This window comes from Ammodytes marinus (genome assembly GCF_949987685.1).
Source record: "Ammodytes marinus genome assembly, chromosome: 12".
NCBI lineage: Eukaryota > Metazoa > Chordata > Actinopteri > Uranoscopiformes > Ammodytidae > Ammodytes > Ammodytes marinus.
Window position 1 is genome coordinate 15,134,205 of NC_137216.1, and position 19,465 is coordinate 15,153,669.

The 19,465-nt window shown below is 40.2% G+C and overlaps 2 protein-coding genes across 3 annotated transcripts in view; both read left to right on the plus strand.

The window, feature by feature from the left end:
- The first annotated feature begins 4,387 nt into the window (after nt 1-4,387).
- LOC307258339 (sorting nexin-4-like) lies at nt 4,388-17,522 on the plus strand. The gene is made up of 14 exons (XM_080037849.1): nt 4,388-4,507; nt 5,348-5,472; nt 7,094-7,235; nt 8,986-9,135; nt 9,617-9,664; nt 12,225-12,280; nt 12,519-12,591; nt 13,011-13,072; nt 13,653-13,718; nt 13,835-13,924; nt 14,412-14,511; nt 14,814-14,959; nt 15,259-15,373; nt 15,566-17,522. Exons 1-14 carry the CDS (start codon nt 4,412-4,414, stop codon nt 15,611-15,613), a joined length of 1,317 nt encoding a protein of 438 aa, XP_079893975.1. The 5' UTR covers nt 4,388-4,411; the 3' UTR covers nt 15,614-17,522.
- A 1,912-nt stretch (nt 17,523-19,434) lies between these two features.
- LOC307258937 (uncharacterized protein) overlaps nt 19,435-19,465 on the plus strand; it is an 18,938-nt gene continuing 18,907 nt past the window's right edge. For both annotated transcript variants that reach the window (XM_080038622.1, XM_080038623.1), the window contains exon 1: nt 19,435-19,465. This exon is cut by the window's right edge and continues 278 nt beyond it. The gene's annotated coding sequence lies outside the window, so the exon portion shown is untranslated.

Sequence of the window (19,465 nt, forward strand, 5' to 3'; positions counted from 1 at the left end):
TGTGTGTGTGTGTGTGTGTGTGTGTGTGTGTGTGTGTGTGTGTGTGTGTGTGTGTGTGTGTGTGTGTGTGTGTGTGTGTGTGTGTGTGTGTGTGTGTGTGTGTGAGAAAGTCTAAGTGCCCATGTACAGTAAATGCACACACGTGTATGTGTTAGATGGTTGGAGAGCAGCATCAGTCATGCAGAGAAGCTTTCAATGAGACTTGCATGTCTTCATTTGTCAACACCCTGGTGATGGATGGGAGAGAGAAACCAGAGAAATATTTTTAAAAAAGGTAGGGGAAATGGGAAAGAAGAGAAGGAAATGAACTCCAAAGCAAAACAGATTTGACGAAAGCCTTTCATTAAATATATAGCTTGTAAAAAATCAACAAGATCTTCCCTCTTATGTCCAGTTAGTGATGAGTTAGTAGCACTGTGTTGACTTACCTTTGATCTATGTTGGTTAGTGTGAGAGTGTGGAAAGTTTTTTTTTATTCAAAAGGGTCACTTACATAGTAAAAAGAGTCAAATAAAGCTTACAGTAAACCTGACTGCACTGGATTTACCATCAATGGGACTATTAGAGACACACATTCTCATAGTAAGGTAAAAACCGAACAGCACCAATGAGACTTCACTTAAATATGGCAATTGATACACATTGCATATGCTATAGAGGCTCTCCCACACAAATACAGGATCTCTGCACACACTGCATGAGTTTGCTGCCACTGTCAAAGGCAAGAATAGTTGAAGGAAGAAGAGGAAAAAGAAGGACGGAGACTATGAGATGAAGCAAAACATGTGTTCCTTTCTACTGACCACGAGGATTTCCTTTTTTATGACCTTCGTGACTTGAGATTTGTGTACTGCACGCACACACATGCACATGTAAATAGACACAAAAAAGTGCAACTTTCCTAAAAATTCCCACAAACTAGTTATGGGATAATGATCCCATCTTTGGATTGTCTGAAGCAATTATGAAATTTCAAGATTTATACAAAACATAAAACGCAAAATGAAAACAACAAAAATAAATGGTTGATTGGTCACGAGGAATAAAGTATGAAAAAATGTGTTTAGCTTTCTGTCAATATTACAGTGGGTCATATTGCTGAATTATGTAAAGCCTTTACACAATTCACTGTTATATTGACAGAAAACTAAACAACTTTACATATGTACATACAGTATGTGCCACAGAAAAGTAAAGGTGTATATAATGACAAGAATGATGGCTGAAATTCGATTTAGGTGCCACAGTTTTAAGGTCCTAGTATTGTAATAAATGAATAACAACAATACATTTTATTTAAAGGCGCCTTTCACGACTCTCAAGGACACCGTACAATCAGAAACATACACAGAACAATCAATTGAATTAAAAACAGATAAAATTAAGTGGGCAATGGATGCATTTGATATGGTGAAATGGGAAGGGAAGATCAGGAGGGGTATGCATTGTGCATGCTGGTTCCCTGCTACACTGCCATGACTTACTTTGACACTTGATTAGAACAGTGATATCAATTATGTTATCAGTAACCTTTGTTTTACATTTGACTTTATCTTTATTTGTCCTGCTATGACAAGTTAGAATGTCATGCTACCAAAAAGGACAAAAACACTTACACTACTCATTCTTAATCATATAACAGTATTTCTTACCTCAAGTGCAGAGTGATTCAGATGCTTTAGTGATGCACCGCAGGTTGTTATACTGTATGTCAATATTAACGGATTGTTGCTGCCCTCTTCTGTTCAACAGTCAAACTTCAACAATTAATCATTTTCCTGTAAACGATGAATGCACAAAGGACATAAGTCAAACAGATATTAGTCAATTAAAACAGCAAATTGAAAGAGATTTTGCAAAACAGGCCTGAAAAAAAACAAAAAAACATAGGCCTACATTAAAAAGCACATTCTTTTGTGAAATTATTTATTTATTTATTTAAATTGGTCTTTTGCATGTACATTATCGGTTAAAAATGATCATGAACAACAATTATTATCATTCCTGTTTGCCTCCAGGCATTTTGGGATGAAGGTCATGACTCGGTATACAGGCCTAAACACATAGGCCTACCCATCTTAATTATTGTCACTCAGCGACATCCAAATATAGACAAGACAGGGACAAACAACACATGCACAGAAGAACGTTTGTCAGACGGCTTTAAAAAGTTGTCAAATGGCCGATTACTGTCAGCCAAATAGGGTAAGAGGTGCGCGTGTGTGCATATGTGTGTGTTTGCGTGCCCGTGTGTGTGTGCGGACAGGAAGTGGTGGTGAATGGTTTGAGGTCAGTGGCAGGAAAGAATGGTAACTATGCTGTTGCTGTGACTACGGCTGGTCCAAGCGTAGGCTTTGGGTTTCCTGACACTGCAGCCCTGTGCCGCATCACACCATCACTCCATCCATACCCCTCAGTTCCTAGCTAGATCTGCCTCAATGATTGTTTTACAATTAATCCTCATTAATTCGTCTCACTTGTTTACATGTTCTCCCCTTTGCATGCATTCCTTTGCCTCTGTCTCTCTCTCTTTTTGTGTTGATCATCCACCCAGCATCCCACAACACCCCAACACCCTACTCCATGCTCAGTGGCATATATAAAAGGCCTCCTTACTAAAGGCTGCTCCACCCTACTCTTCAAACATTAAACGCTGCAGCACAGCGTGACCACAGGAACTAAAAGGCCGTGTTTCTGCGCTGTTTACTAGCCAGAGTCAGACCGCATCCCTCTCATTCACATCTGGGCCCACAACCCTCACAACCAATGAGAGAGGGACTTAATGATATCATCATCACTTATGGCACCCTTCTCTGTTGGAATGTCGTTCTCAAAAACCCCATCAGAGAGATGATATAGAAGAACATGTGTGTTATTTCTGAAATGCATGAAGTAATGTCCAATACTTTTTGATATGATGAAAGCCTCATAATCTTCATTTTAAAGGGTATCTCAAATCATGATTTTGTATCAATTCAAGATTATTGTTTAGGTGGAAATGTCAAACAGTCATTAACTGTCTACTATCTATTGGGGGGGGGAAACAAACTTTAGAATCTAAAAAAACTAAAGCAAATGGTAATATCTAAAAAAAACTAAAGCAAATGGTAATTGGCATTTAGCAAATATTCAAGGGACATATTGTACTCCAAAATTAAACAATATGAACAAAAGCATGGGCATGGGGGCAAAATGGGGATATAAACAAATCACAAACCAAAATCCCACCAGTAGATGTCAGCCTTGCCAAATGCAAGCATCAGAGGAAGATCCAAATGATGCCAAAGGAGGGTAATGGGTTCACTGGTTCTGCACAGCTGAGTGGAAACTTTCAAAAAAGCATTAATTGCAACTTGAAATGTAACCAGTTTTGAACCATCATCATGTTGTCTGATCTAATGACTGAACAGTGTTACACTTCTTAATGTCGCTTGCAATTTTGGAGCAGTTTCAGTACTAATTCAAGGTCTGCATTGTTGTGCTTTTCATAATATCATGTTACTTCATATTATTGACATATATTATTCTGATATTATATTGTTTTTACTCCAGTGGATAGTAACATTTATTCATTTATTATGTCATTTTGTTTTATTGTATTCCCTTTTATTTTAATTCAATCATTCATTAAGTTCAATCCAAAGAAGAGTGTTATTATGATTGTTAAAACTAAGGAGGATCAGAAGCTAACGTTTCCTTCATTCTTACTATCAGACTGTACTTTAGAGGTGGTTAAGAAGGTACGGTATTTAGGTCACATCATCACTGATGATGTCCAGCGCCAGTGCTGTAAGCTTTATGCACAGGCCAATATGTTGGCACGCAAATTTCATATGTGCATGGATGATGTGAAAGTTAGTCTCTTCAGAGCCTACTGTACCCCATTTTACACAGCTCACCTCTGGTGTAAATATAGAACAGCTAAACTGAGGAAGTTACAGGTAAACGATGCGTTTAGGATCCTCCTTAAGCTTCCTAGATGGACAAGTGCTCTTTGTTTGTGACTGGTAATGTCCCCACCTTTCATGCTGTGTTGAGGAATTTAATGTATACATTTATGTGTCGACTTCTAGAGTCAAAAAACAAAGTAATAATTGCACTCACTGACACTAAACAGAGTGATACAAGGTAGCCTACTCCTCTGGGTTGTGGAAACATTGGAAATCGTTGCTTGTATGTATTTTAATCTGTGTTGACTTGTATTTGTATTTTATATGGAACTTTGAGTCCGGAATAAAGTATTCATTCATTCATGATTAATGAACACTGTGATCATTCAATAGGCCTACCTTTTAAACATCGCTGTGGTCAACATCAGCGCCGTCTGTATCGCGCATGCGCAGAGCAGAGGAAACTGTCCCCTCTGCCAGCTCAGCTGACAACAGCACAACAGCAGCAGCTTGGCAGCCAGATGATGATGGCAGACTCTGGGAGCGACGAAGGAGTAGCTGTGATCGGTAACACCGATATCACTTCAACAGAATCCGCAAACAACATTATAAACACGGTCATACTTTTTGTTATTCTCTACGAAAGATGTTTTTAGACTTTATAACGCCTAGTTTCACTAGTGCAAACTTTCCCCAAGCAGGCCTAACGCAATGTTAGCTAGGTGGAGTAACTTCCATGTAGAGCAATTAAGACATGTCTACTTATCTTTTATCAGAAAGCTGCTGGAACACTTTTGGGACTCTAACCGGCTTCAAAGCTAAGTGTAGACACTGGCTCTGCACAGTAACGTTACATTTACAAAGTGAGCTAAAGTTGCTTGTGCTAACAGTGGTTTCGAAGCTGCTCTGGAAACTTTACGCTTGGCGTTAGCCTGCTAGCTAGCAAGTCCAAACAAGTCCAAGGTTTAGTTTTGTTTAAAATTGTCAGGGTCTCTGTGTCCTACAAGTCCTGTCTACATTACCGTAGTTTGTAGAGGGAAAGGACCACTTCCGTATTGCTTAAGCGTCGATTGTTTTAGTACTCCATTGGTAGTACTAATGTCTGGTCTTGTGACCTGCACACGGCTGCCATAACTGTATGTTTAAAGCACAGTGTTACAGTATCTTCAATAGCAAAACAGCTGACTAGCCCTTTGGGTCCATCTGATTTCATGCTTGTCTGTCAGTTTATTATATAGAATACAACTTTAGTGTACAATCCAACTGAGTTGAACATTCTCTTTTTTTGTTCCTTCCCTGCCCACACCTGTCTGTTCTCCAAATGTTTTGTCTTTCATATACTCCCTCTTATATTTGTCACAAACCCTTTATGTTTTACTTTACATTTCACTGATTTTCATTTCCCCCCTCTTTCTTTCTTGTGCTTTCATGTAAATAACGTGTCCTTGTGTGTGCAGATGGTGGAAAGAGGGACAGCTCTGTTGAGGAAAATGGAGATAAATGTGGCAGAGGCAGAGAAGAGAACAGGGAAGAACACAGTGAACATGCTAGAAACCTACACAGTCTACCTCATAGAAACACGGTAGGTCATAAACTGGCGCAATTGGCTTTTTTTTTAAAAAGGTGGAGTAAGTGATTCTGGAGAATGCTTGTTGTGGTCAAAATCATATTTTGTCAAAATCAGTGAATATCAACAAACAATCCAATACTTGTCCATACTGTGTGTGCGCTGAAAAAAAAATCCATATGTGTTAATACATAGCATATGCTCTGTAAACTCATATGTAAACAAAGGGGGCCCACCATAGCTAGCAATATGCCTGTTTACTGATCCTAGGCTGTGTATTACAGTTTTTTTCGATCGCTAAACCACAGTGGGCACAACTGTAGCTCAATGTGCAAAACTCTAACTACAGTCTGCACTACCAACAGTCATAGGAGCTGAACAGTTCACTTCACCTGCAAAACAGGTTCAGTGCAGCAAACACTATGAACCAGCCTCATTGAGATAACACACACTGTCACTCAGAACCTGCTCAGAGTACAAACACTAGCATCAAACCCCAATACACAAATTACAAACTTTTAATCTTTACAATAATATGAGTTATTTCACACAAATTACATAATATTTTCTTTGTTGAAAGGGTGAAATTCTTTCACATGAAATTGTTTATTTTATAACATACCATTTTTTTAGGAAAACAAAAAGAAATGAAAATCAGAAGTTTGCTTCAATAGATACACATTTTGTATACTTTATTGAAAACATTTCCAAATGTAGTATTTATCTGTGTAAATATTCTAAAATTGTAATACAGAAATCAATTCCTGTAATGTTGTCATTTACTGTAAGGATGCAACTCTAAGCTGTTTGTTTGCTGGAAAATTCGTATTACAGATGCAACTTTAGATTTTTGCAGATTGGGTTGCACTCTCAACCCTGCCTCTCTCAATGAGAGACCATGATTCACAACAGGGTCTAACAGTGTTGCCCTTACTGTATTTCATCAGACATTACAGCTCTATGTCTTCTAGGTCTTCCTCCACACATCCACACTCTCACTGCCACTCTTCTACCTCCAACAACCTGTCTTCCTGGGTCCATTTCCCAAAAAATATATATTTTTGAGATTTCCCTTTATACTGTATATATGTTCACTAACAAGTCTAAACAAGACATCTTAGTGTTTGAGTTGAAATTGCAATCCGCAGTGTTTGAAAGGGATTAATTCTGTTTTGAATGTGTGGTTTATAGTTGTGGCAGCAGTGTGTTAGCATTTGAAAAAAGTGCTGGAAAACCACAGTGTTGTGCAGGCTGTGGTTAAGCCATGAGATAGGTGTGTAGAGTTTTGAAGGTTGTGTATAAGCAATGAAAAACGAGCTAAAACGAGCTACAGTTTGGTCCGAATGAACTGCTGCTCTGCATACTGTTGTTAGAGTTTTGCACTTGTCGTTCCAGTTGTGCCCATTGTGGTTTAGCAATCGTAAAAAACTGTAACACTGTATTCCTTTTAAGTGCAAACACTGTAAGGGCAATAAGAGGATCGTGAGGAGATATTCACTGATTGTTGACACGAAAAGTCATCTTGACAATAAGCATACTCCAGAATTGCTGACTGAACCTTTAATGGCCCTTTGTTATTTTTGGTTAAATCCCATTACTACTTAAAATACAGTGTTATCCATTCATCCCTCTACAGGCCGGCGGAAACTGTCCCAGAGGGCAGTACGCCTGCTGCACCGGATACTTTGTGGAGACGCTACAGTGAGTTTGAGCTGCTCAGAACATACCTGCTGGTCACCTTCCCCCACACCATTATCCCTCCAATACCAGAGAAAAGGGTGAGTGACGCATAGGTGGTACACCAACAGTACCACTTTAAACAGAGGACTTAGCAATAGCTAATATAAAATAAAACACAAATTTGTAACAACTTACAAATGGTGTATGGTCTGATCATTGAATATATTTAACTCTAAATATACTGGGCTCTTTTCTGAATGCGATATTGCATATTTTTATTATTTTAGTCATTTCCTCTTTATTATGTCTTCCTGTTTTATAATTTTTCTTCCTATCTTTAATTGATTTCCTTTAAAAGCTTCCCTTTGACAGGTGTCGAGAACTAGCATGTATGCTAAAACACTTAGGGTGTATTCACACATGCCGTGTTTAGTTCGGTTGAAACGAACTCAGATGCACGTCCGCCTTCGGTGCGCATCTTTCAGACATGTGTGAATACAGCAATCGCACTCAGGGGCGGATCAAACAAACGCTCCGAGACCCAGCTGAAGAGGTGGTCTCGATGCGCTTCCATACGCACTCTGCTGCAGTTTGTTTGTGGTGTGAATTTGTCCGGACTCGATCCGACCCAATTGCAGGAAGCACTGTGCCTTTTCTTTTTTAATAAATCGCCGTCAGCTTCACATTATGGGAAAGTGTTGTTGTCGCCACTGTTAGGAAGATTAGTTGTGGTTTGACCGGGAGCCCCGAGCGAATATATTACATTTGATAGACAGGACGCGTAAACATGCTGATGTGTTCAGCGATCAGATGAAGGAGAGGGGAGCGTCTCCCGCACAGTGACAACAGGTTCACGCTGCACTTTGTATGAAGTGTGTGTTTTTAATAATAATAATAATTGATAGGTTTTATATAGCGCTTTATTGCCTAGGCACTCAAAGACGCTTTACATTTCCTGGTTCAATTCGTTCACACTCAGTCATACCGGTGGTGGTAAACTACGAGAGTAGCCACAGCTGCCCTGGGGCAGACTGACGGAAGCGTGGCTGCCATTCAGCGCCTACGGCCCCTCCGACCACCACCTCAAACATACAGCAATCATACACATTCACACATTTTATTTTGCTTCTCATGTTATGGGACCGTCAATACTATCCCCGTGTCAGTTTGGAGTTGAGCCGTGCCGAACTCACACCCAGCTGACACACGGCTAAATCAGCTGTGCGTCCGCACCTCGCGAGCCGCACGTCCAGCAGCAAAAATACAGTAAATATTATGTTTCACATCGTAGGCCTGTATCAATGTGTGGCTTACACATTGACACAGGCCTCATAACCATATGAAACAACAATAATGTTATGTTTATTTTATTTTATTCATAGGCTAGATGTAGGCCTATTTATTTATTTATTATTTTTAACCCTATATCGTATCAGTTATATATTTCGCAGTTTTCACTTCGTGCTTCCTGCTTCTCTCCACCCCAGATAGAATGTCTGTCCAATGAATGAATGACCTCAGATCACGTGTGGTTTTACTTCTTAATGCTGGTTCACTTACAAAAGGGGCAATATGAAAGTGGACCACACCAAATAAAAAAAATCTAAACTCTATTTGGTCTGGACCAAAGCAAGTGAACTAGCGGACTTTCCCTTTGTGAATACACCCTTAAACAAAGCATCTGGTTCGTCAAATGTGATGGACTTGTGATAGAACTATACTTAATCTGTAGTTGACAGAAAACTCTCAGTTTCTTCCTAGCAGTTGATGGAATACGCTCTTGTCCTTTTTTTTTGGTGGCACTCACTTTTTCTGTTTTTACTCCCTCTCTCGTGCTTCTTCTTGTAGGCAGAGTTTGTGTGGCACAAGATGGCAGCAGACAACCTGGATCCAGACTTTGTTGAGCGGCGGAGGGTCGGCCTGGAGAACTTCTTGCTGCGCGTTGCATCACATCCTGTCCTTTCCAATGACAAAATCTTCTTCCTCTTTCTCACAGAGGTTAGTGTCCCCGGCTTGTTCCACACAACTTCCCACCACTGTAGCCTTCTGCCATGCTTATATGCAGACATGCAAACTTTCACTGCACTGAAAAATGTCAGGCACTATTATAGCACTATGGTACAACATAGCAAAAGGCTGCAGTGGGAGGAAGATGCCAGTAAACAAGATGATTTAAATATGAAAGGGCCATTCCAGTCGGAAAGGCATATCAAGCTGGAATTGAGCAGTTTGTGAACTATTACATGTTTGTGTAGATTTCTAACATTTGATACCGCTTTAAGCTGAACTGGTGGATTTGTATTTCATTAACTCCTTGTAGCCTTTAGCAGCGTGCATGCACAATCCAGTAAGGACATTGTGGTGTTTTGTTGCTGAGTAATTGTTCTCTGGAAAGCCCCTTCTTTTTTTTTATTTTATTTTTTTCTACACCGCACGGTTGATAATCCTTTCTATCCTGTGTCTCATCATTTGTTCTCAGGAAAAGGGATGGAGGGAAGCTGTATTGGAAACCGGTTTTCAAGTCAAGGTATTTATTTATTTATTTGTTTGTTTGTTTGTTTGTTGTAACAACATCGTCTGTGTTTCATTCTCTTTTGCCTTGTTTCCACCGAGTAGAGCGGGTCGGATCAGAGCGGTTCGGTCCGGGTAGTTTGGCTTTTCATTTGCCAAAAGTTGGGTTGGGTACGGTTTAAGCGCACCTAACCGCTCTGAGCCGCTCCTAATCTCAGTACTCCTCCGTAGGGGTACTAGCCGCCTGAAAGGGTGCCGAAAAGGCGGAACTACACACTGCCGTCATTTGATTGGTCGAAAGAATCATTTCCGCCATGTGTAGTCATCTCGGCAAGAGTGAAGAGTCTTGTGTTTTGGCGAAGATGTGAGCACAGCACTGTTTATTGTGTGGTGTTTTTCCTCGTCAATAAATTAATCAGTTGGTTACACTGTGTCCCACTGCTAGTCACGTCGCTGCCGCAGCCAGCACTGTTCGCTCACTGTCTCTATGAGTTGCACCGAGCCGTCGCTGTGTGTTTACGCTTTAGATAGTAGTAAATACACGCTCACAACAACACGGGGGGAATATATAAAGAAGCGGCTGGTTTGACCAAGAAAAAACGAGAGACCGCTGGCTTGACCACAGTTGGTCGAAAGAATCATTTCCGCCGTGTGTAGTCACCTTGGCTAGAGTGAAGAGAGTATTGTGTTTTGGCGAAAATGTGAGCGTGGCACTGTCTATTGTGTGGTGTTTTTCCTCGTCATTAAATGAATCAGTTGGCTACACTGTGTCCCACTGCTACGATGTCACGTAGCTGCCGCAGCCAGCGCTGTTCGCTCACTGGCCCTCATTTATCAATCTTGCGTAGACCAGAAAAATGGGTGTACGTACATTTCCACGCAAATCTCGGCATTTATCAATATGGACGTGAGCGTAGGGTACGCTCAAATCCCACGCCAGCTCTCAGCTCGTGTACGCAAATTTGAAAACAGCTTGGACTCGCAGTGCAGGCTGTGCCGGGTAGCCGATGACTTTGTTGGACAATTATTAGAAGATAATACAAATGCAGTGCAAATAAGACCGAAATAAAGATATTAATCACTTAAAAATGAGCAGCTTGTGGTGTGCAACTGAGTAGGAGAGCTGATTCAATAGTGCGCACACCGGCCACTTAGGAGGGCTGCATGGGACTGCGTATGGGCAGTTGTCTCCGTCTTGGAGCAGCTGGGGGGACACTGAGGCACGGGGGCTGCATTCATTCAAAATGTTAGCCTAAGTATTAAATATGTAGAAGACATACACTGCTCTTTATGATACAAAAAAATACACGGCACAACATTCAGCTTAACATTTTATTTATTTGACGCACTTTGTAGATGTTAGTTCCTCTTTTAATGTGTCATTAATGCTAAAGCGAGCGATTTATTTCCACCGTTAACCGGCACGTTGTTCCTATCTGCTGGTGGAGCAGGACGGTGCGCTCTCACAGCTGATCGCTGCCGGGTCGGCTTGTGCAGCTGACGGCCGGGCTGACCACTCGTGCCAAGCGCATGCTGTCATACAATAAAACGCTAAATGTGTTATTTTTAGTTTTTAAAACCCTTTTGAATAGTGCTATCTAAAAGGGCCAATACATTCTAATCATTCAAATCTCTGCAGACGTGTAGCCTATTTATTTTATGGGGACCATTATCGGACAGTTGGTGCGTCTTTTTCTCCTCCACCACTTATATTATGCCCGCAGCCCCGCACCACCAGTTGGTTGCATTTCAGAACAGCAACACGCTTTTTTTAGTGGCGATTTTGAGTCAACACCAACGCTGTTGACCGCAGCAGTTATTTCCTTCGTAACTGCTGCCTTCTGTCGTTCTTTGATGCTGCTAGTAGGCTAATGCTCCGAAATGAAACTCTTTTTTTCTTCTACTTTCGCTGTTATTCTGTCAATTTCTACTTCAGGGAAGTGCTGTATTGCGCATATCCATGTCGTAAAACCTCTGGGCGAGGCCTCTAAACTGAGAAAATATAGGGGCGTGATACGCTAGTTTTCATCCGCCGCATTTATCAATAATGGCCTGGCGTACGCTGAGATTGGCGAGATACGCTTGTTTGATAAATTCCACGCGACACCTGGCGTAGGGAGGTATTTGCGCCAGAATCTGCACCAGTTTCCACGCAAAATTGATAAATGAGGGCCACTGTCTCTATAAGTTGCACCGAGCCGTCTCTGTGCTCACAACAACACGGGGGGGAATAAATAAAGAAGCGGCTGGTTTGACCAAGCAAAAACGAGAGACCGCTGGCTTGACCACAGTTGTTCCACAGCCCGATAGTTTGACCCACATTCTGGTGGCGGCTATCGCAGTCCAGCCTAAACCCCGCCCTACCAGTAAGGGTAGGGTCGGCGGTGGAAACACCACTGAGATTCTTAAAAGTGAGCTGTCCCGCTCTGAGCCGCTCCAACCCGACCCGCTCTACTCGGTGGAAACGAGGCATTTGCTTGTTTTATGAGAAGCAATCTAGATCATATCAAATATGCCATATGCAAAATAAGACCCGCTTTAACATGCTTAATGTGCCTGATTCTGTTCCCTACCAGGTCGACTCCAGACTGAAATCTCTGAGTGCCAGTTTCAGAGTCAAGAACCCTGACAAGTAGGTGTAAAACAAACAGCTGGCTTTTTCCAAAAGGGAAGTGAAGTTTCATGGGTGAAATCTTTTACGAAGAGTTTTAAATGAGTAGGCTATTTAATGATCCCAGTAACAAAACATGTATTAAGAGATAGGATGATTACAGTTCCACATAGGACAAACGCAAACTGAAACACAAGGTAAAATGCTTATATTTAGTTTAATACGGCTTGACTAATGTTCCATTTGGTGTGTTCCCCAGGCGATTCACAGCGCTGAAACAGTACAGCGATGAGCTGAACACTGTCGTCTCTCAGTTACTAAGGGTTCGGGCGGTGAGTTTCAGCATATGCAAACACACACACACACCTATATTCAAATATGTCCTTAGACTTGGCCTGTGGTTTACAATTGTTTTCACATTGTATTTTGTAACAAGAGGATATTTAGCTTGTCAGATCTTTTGACTTTATACATCAGTTACCCAAAACTCTCTGCCATTATTTTCTTGGTCAGGAAGTCACAGTCAGCTTGTGTGAGGTCCTTTGCCAGTACGTTGTTCTAGATTCATTTGTCCGGCCTATCTGGTTGCAATGTAATGATTCTCAGTGGGAAAGTCAACACTTGCAATCGATTTGATATCAATAGTTTTTTTTTACTCAATGGTTAGGTAATAGCAGCAATATGAAATAGGGAATCTTCTGAAGTTTAAAAATGATGTTCATAATCACTGACCTGATTGTCTTTATTCTAGAGAGTAGCAGACAGGCTGTATGGAGTTTACAAGGTCCATGGTAACTACGGCAGAGTCTTTAGGTGAGAAACACCTGTTATCTTGTCTATGCATTTCTACATGAAAAAGATCTGAATCGAAAATGGCCTCTAAGAGGGCACTAAATAAATAAGCCACAAGTTAGAATCTAAAAATATTATTTGGTGCATGTACTGTATCCAGCTACATTTGATATGGACTGTTTATTTGAGGAACATATCTGCCATATCACATTTAATGTCCCTTTTGAATTAAAAAAAAAAAGTGTGTGTCTGTAACGACTGAAATTTTTTTGGCATAAGGAAAACAGCTACACTACATGTAATATACAAACTGATGCATCCAGTATTAAAGGCAGCCATGGGCTCATTTGTTTATTCATTAAGATCCCATTTTTTTCTTTTCTTCTTTGTTTCTGTAATAATATTTGTCCTGTTCTAGAGAAATGTATGGTTTTATATGTTTGGTTTATGGGAAGAAAAAAAAAGCTTTGAGAGGAATTTTGTAACTAACATTTATGAGGATATGTTAAAACACAAAGCACCATTTTGTGTGTTGATTACTCATAAAGAAAGTCTTCTGGGTTTATGGACTAACTGAACAGCGTTGTTGTTGTGTCTCCAGTGAGTGGAGTGCTATAGAAAAAGAGATGGGAGACGGTCTACAGAGTGCTGGCCACCATATGGACACGTAAGTAGTATTGTAGACCAAAAGTTGCACTCCATCTTGTGTAACCACTCACATACTCAAAACTTCAGATTGAACTTTAATTTGTTAAATTGACTCATTTGGGCGTCTGTTCCCAGGTATGCTGCATCGATAGATGACATTCTGGAGGAAGAAGAGCACTATGCAGACCAACTGAAGGAATACCTTTTCTACACTGACGCTGTCAGGTAGGTGTTCAAAGACAGTGTCCTACATCTATATCAAGCAACACAAGAAGCTGTCTGGCATACAATAGTAGGGAATTGGTATCAGAATAGATTACAAGTTGGTACCGTCTTTATTTCTATATTGGCTTTTATCACTTTATCAACCTTAGCTTCAAAGACTTGTGTTGAAGTAATTGACATTAAGGCATCATACATGAGTATATTAATCCTACTGGAGTGTGTTTAATGTTTGTTATGTAGCTGACTGACCTTGAGTTATTAGACTTCAGCAGCGTGTGCAGCTGTCAAACGAGCACTGGCGCAAGAGCTCTTTTGATGGAGATTAGCTATGACTTAACTTTAATACTAATCAATGTTTCATTTTCGTTTGACTGGTTTTAACATTGTATCAAGATGCAGCAGTGTAATAAGAATGGAGATATGTGGGTTTACATTTGAATCAGGTTTTAAAACAGTTGTCAATTTGTTTGTGTGTGAATGAATGAAGGTCAGTATGTAGGAAACATGAGTTGCTCCAGTACGAGTTGGAGATGGCAGCTCAGGACCTCGCCTATAAGAAACAACAGAGAGAAGAACTGGCTACTGGGGTAACACACTAGCACTCGCATAGTGGCTCATCATCTCTCACTTTATTCTACCCAGGCTGGGAAAATACAGACAGACAGACAGACAGACAGACAGACAGACAGACAGACAGACAGACAGACTGACTCACTGACTCTTTCACAATGTGTCAAGTAAATTGTCAAAATTGTGCATGATAACAGACAAGGGCTACAGATAAATCAACAGAATTAGGCATGTATTTGAAAAAGAATTGTCTGATTTTATTATCTGATTCGATGTAAATATCACTTAATTTGCTTGTCTTCCCTGTTTGTGTGTGCAGACGGTGCGCGTCTTTTCCCTGAAGGGGATGACGAGTAAGCTGTTTGGCTCCGAGAGCCCGGAGCAGAGGGAGAGCCGATTGGCAGCCCTGGAGCAGAGTATCCAGGAGGGAGAAGAATCGCTCAAGGAAAAGAACACAGAATGCCAGTAAGCTCAACACCAATGAATCAATCCAAACCTTTTTCATTTGTCCCTCTATTGTCGGTCTGTTTTTCTCACACTTTTCTTCTGTCTGGAAATCCAGATATAAAAGTGTTAGTTTTCAGTCACACAATCTGTGCTCAATTATAGATAAAGACTGATGAACTCTTTCAACCCTTTTACTGAATACTATAAATGTTCCGCCGCCACGTTGGAACCCGTAGCTAATTAGACAGGATTATGAATGACAGCACAGATAAACTGATGACTTATTCCAAGGGCTTTGTTTATGCTTGTGTCTTCAGAGAGTTTGTGCGAACAGCCTGGGAGGACATAGAGCGTTTTAAGGAGCAGAAGGACAAAGATTTACGCGAAGCACTAATCAGCTATGCCATTATGCAGATCAGCATGTGTAAGAAGGTATGTGTTTTTTGTTTTATTCCCCATGGTTTGTGTTTTTTTTTTGTATGCTTGCCTTCTAAACAATGCCAGATGCTTTGTGGCATTGATTCTTCCCCATCTGTTATTCTAGAACAATTGTCTGTATGTCATTGCTGTCCTTCTCTCAAAATCGCTCACGTTTTCCCTCACTCTTTTTTTCCTCTCTTTCAGGGAATCCAGGTGTGGTCCAACGCCAAGGAGTGTTTTAACAAAATGTGAGACACTTTCCAGCCAATCGCTCTCCAAATCGCTGCACCAAAACAATAGTCAGTCAGATTGTTCAGAGTGGGACCTGCAGCCTTAAGGAAATGGCCACAGGAGCCCAATTGTTGCCTTCACTTTGATTGCTACGCTGATTTGAAGCTACTTAGAATGATTCTCAGTCTACTTTTCTCTCTCTCACAGACATTCACATACATACACACACACACACCGACACACAAAAACCCACACACAATTATTTGGACTTTTCAATGCATAGTAAGTCAGTTGGCCCATGCCTTTTTTTTTTAAATCAGAGTGTCTTAACAGTACTATTCTACGGCCGTTCTCCTGGGTGTGACCAAATTCCTTTTCCTCCTTTGTTGCACGGCTAATGGCATGTCCAAGAGAAAAATCCTCTACTAATAATGCATCGTTGTTATTGATTGGGAATAGCTGTGCAGTGTATTTCATTTGTTACACTTATCTTGATCTATCTCTCGCCCCCTGAAAATATGGAAACTGTAGTCATGAGATACTGTGCATTACAGTCATTGGTTCATGTGACTCATTCTAAAGGTACCTGACTTACAGAAATACACATTTGTCCGTGTCTTGCTTTGAGATTCCACTAATATTCAGGGATTTCACACTAAAACTTCAGTTTGCTGCCTTATGATTATGTTAAAAGGAAAAAGAAAATAATAAAATACTGTACTTGCACTGTAGGGACCAGCATCATGCTTGTTTGGTCGAATTTTACTTTTGTTATATACACAATTGTCATTCCACTAAAATATTTAACTATTTTTCCTTGATCATCAGCCTGCCATGTATGCCAAAATCAGCTAAATAACAAATAACCTCTCTGTAAGAGCAACTATAAACTGTGCCTTTTAAAATAACAGGGCAGGTGTTCAGGAATCAACACTTCTACAACCACTTCCTCTTTGCCTCACAGAAGAAATGCAATCTTTTCAAAATTCTAGTTACCGGTAATACAAATTGTCAGCAGGAGATAAATCAGAAACATGAAATCTGATTACAAATCAGGAGGAACATTGGCCCACTTCAGGAAGCCACTACACATCCCCATTTTCCTTTTTCTTGAAGTACAGTTCATACTTTTCATGCTGGAGTCAGTCTTAATGCTGTTATTGATCAATAGCTGACTAATGTGCTTTATGACCAAGTATAGTGCATAGCTTGGGTTGGCGAGCACAGGAGAGGGGGCGTTGACATGCTCTGGGAATTTTGGGATTATTTAATATAGATTTATTTTTTCCTGTGCCAAAAGCAGAGATCCATGATACAGTCACAGAGGCCTTACACTGGTTACAGTAATGTCTTTTTTTCCTTGATAGCCCTAATGGAGGCTTTTAGGAGGAGGCCTGGAACTAGGTGCAAACACAATTGTTGTTAAAAGCAACACACATAAAGATCAAAGACTGTTTTCTTTGCTGCCAAGATTTACAGCCTTAATATCAACATTGGTTTTGTACAACAGTGGAGGGATAAGAATTTCTAACCCCTCTGCTTGGAGTCAATGTGCCTCACCCCTGTTTCTGATACAAAGTCATTGCTGTAAAAAAAAAAAATCATGCTGACCTTTATGAAAAAATACTCACCAAATAGTGGGAACTTTTTCAAATACAGATATGCCAGGACCTCCCAATCAGGCTCAATATGTACAATATCATCTCAATCCATACACAATAGACGTGCCTTTTTATAATAGCTGTAATTAGTGCAAAATGGATGTGACATGTAAAACCTAACCTTTTCAGATTAAACAATCAGTTTGCTAAAATAATCCAAAAATTGAGGTTTTATGTTTTTATAATAAATGTGTTATATGAAATATTGTTTTTATGTTCATGTAATCATTGTGCCAAGACACTAATAAACATTTGTTTTTCTATTTTCATTGTTTTTTGTTTTGTGTGTGTGTAGAAATTAGTGAAAGATGATGCTGACTACCAGCACAATATATGTGACGCTGTCCTGGTTGTTTATAGAATGCTGAGCAAGGATGCTTGATGACTGCTTTTGTATGCGACCTGGTTACCCGGCACTCTTGTTTGCCTTTGTGGTTCAGAGATAAGAGCAACTGGATTTCTAGTGAGCACATTCTAAATGTCAGACGGCTGTAACTCGTCTGTGTCAAAGACACACACACTGCCATGCCCCTATGCAAGGCTTGTCCTCTTGTTTTTTCCATGACACCTGTGATGGTGGCGTATGGAAATCAGATGGGTGTGTCTGTGTGTTTCCACTGATGCTTGAATCATTAAATCAAACAGGGATAGTTGTTTGTTTGTTCCCTAAAAAGAGCAATAAGTAGTTTGGCCACAGGAGACATAGATCATAGGACATTACAAGTTCTCGAAATTATGTCATACACCTTGGTTAAACAAGGGGTTGTTTTGTGGTATTGATGGATTTAATTTATTGATGGCTATGCACCTCTCTCACTTCACCATTTTCAATGTACAATATATGAAAATGCTCTTTTGAGGATTGCAACACCTCATACAGTACAGGCCAAAAGTTTGGACACGCTCAATGCGTTTCCTTTATTTTTATGACTAGTTACAATGTAAATTCTCACTGAAGGCATCAAAACTTTGAATGAACACATGTGGAATTATTTGCTAAACCATTTCAGGTGACTCCCTAATGAAGTTCATTGAGAGAGCACCAAGGGTTTGTAGCGCTGTCAAAAAAGCAAAGGGTGCCTACTTTGAGGAATCTAAAATATAAGACCTATTTAAGAGTAATTTCACACTTTTTTGTTAAGTACATAATTCCATATGTCCCTTCAAAGTTTTGATGCCTTCAGTGAGAATCTACAACGTAAATAGTCGTGAAAATAAAGAAAACGCATTGAATGAAAAGGTGTGTCCAAACTTTTGGCCTGTACTGTATATAAAAAATATGTATAAATTGATAGTGTAAACTATGAAATTATGAAAACATCGCCCCCTGCTGATCACTAATAGTAACAACCATTTCAATTTGGCACAGAAGCTGTTTAACCTAGTGGTACGGAGTCTGAGGAGAGGAAAAAGAAAATGTGCTCTGTTCAGATCCATGAGCTCATGTGTGGTTTTTCTCAAATGGAAACCTAACATTAATATGACATCAGATACAGGCCTAAGCCTGACAATTTCCAAATCCAGTCATTCAGTGGGCTCTTCTTCTTAAACTTGATATTTTAATGAAATACAAGAAAGTTGTACATTTATTTGACTGTCAGGGAAAAGTAATCCTATAGGCTACCTAAATCATAGCAAATGTAGAACTCTGTATTGAAATATTGCATTGGCCTTTATTCTGATAGGGGAGATCTAAACTTGTCATCCAATTACTGGTATAACATAGGCTACTGTATGATGGATGGATTTTGACAAGACTAATAATTTAACTATTTATTTATCCTATTAAAGACACATGACCGAAGGTTAAGGGGGTTACAGCCCCGCTAACGCTCTGCACAATGTTAATGTCTTTATCTCACTGTAAAGATATAGGCTACAGCTAGCCTACTGTTGCTCTCCATATCTAAAATGACGGCGACTTGAATGAGAGAATAGGATTCATGAGGAGTTTGTGGGTAATTGCACTTTTTCTGGGATTGATTTAGACTAGTACCGATCCAAATTGCTGGTACCACAAATGGAATCGGAATGATAATTCTAGAAAACACTGCTGATTAGTGGGCAAAGTAATGCCCCTTTTTTTTTACATCACCGTGCACAGCCGAGCCAACTGCATGCTTGCCTGTCTGTATTGGGGTAGAAGGGACCCGCCCACCTTAATAAAGACTGGACCTTCTCTCTTCCAATCCAGACAAAAGGAGACGGCGAC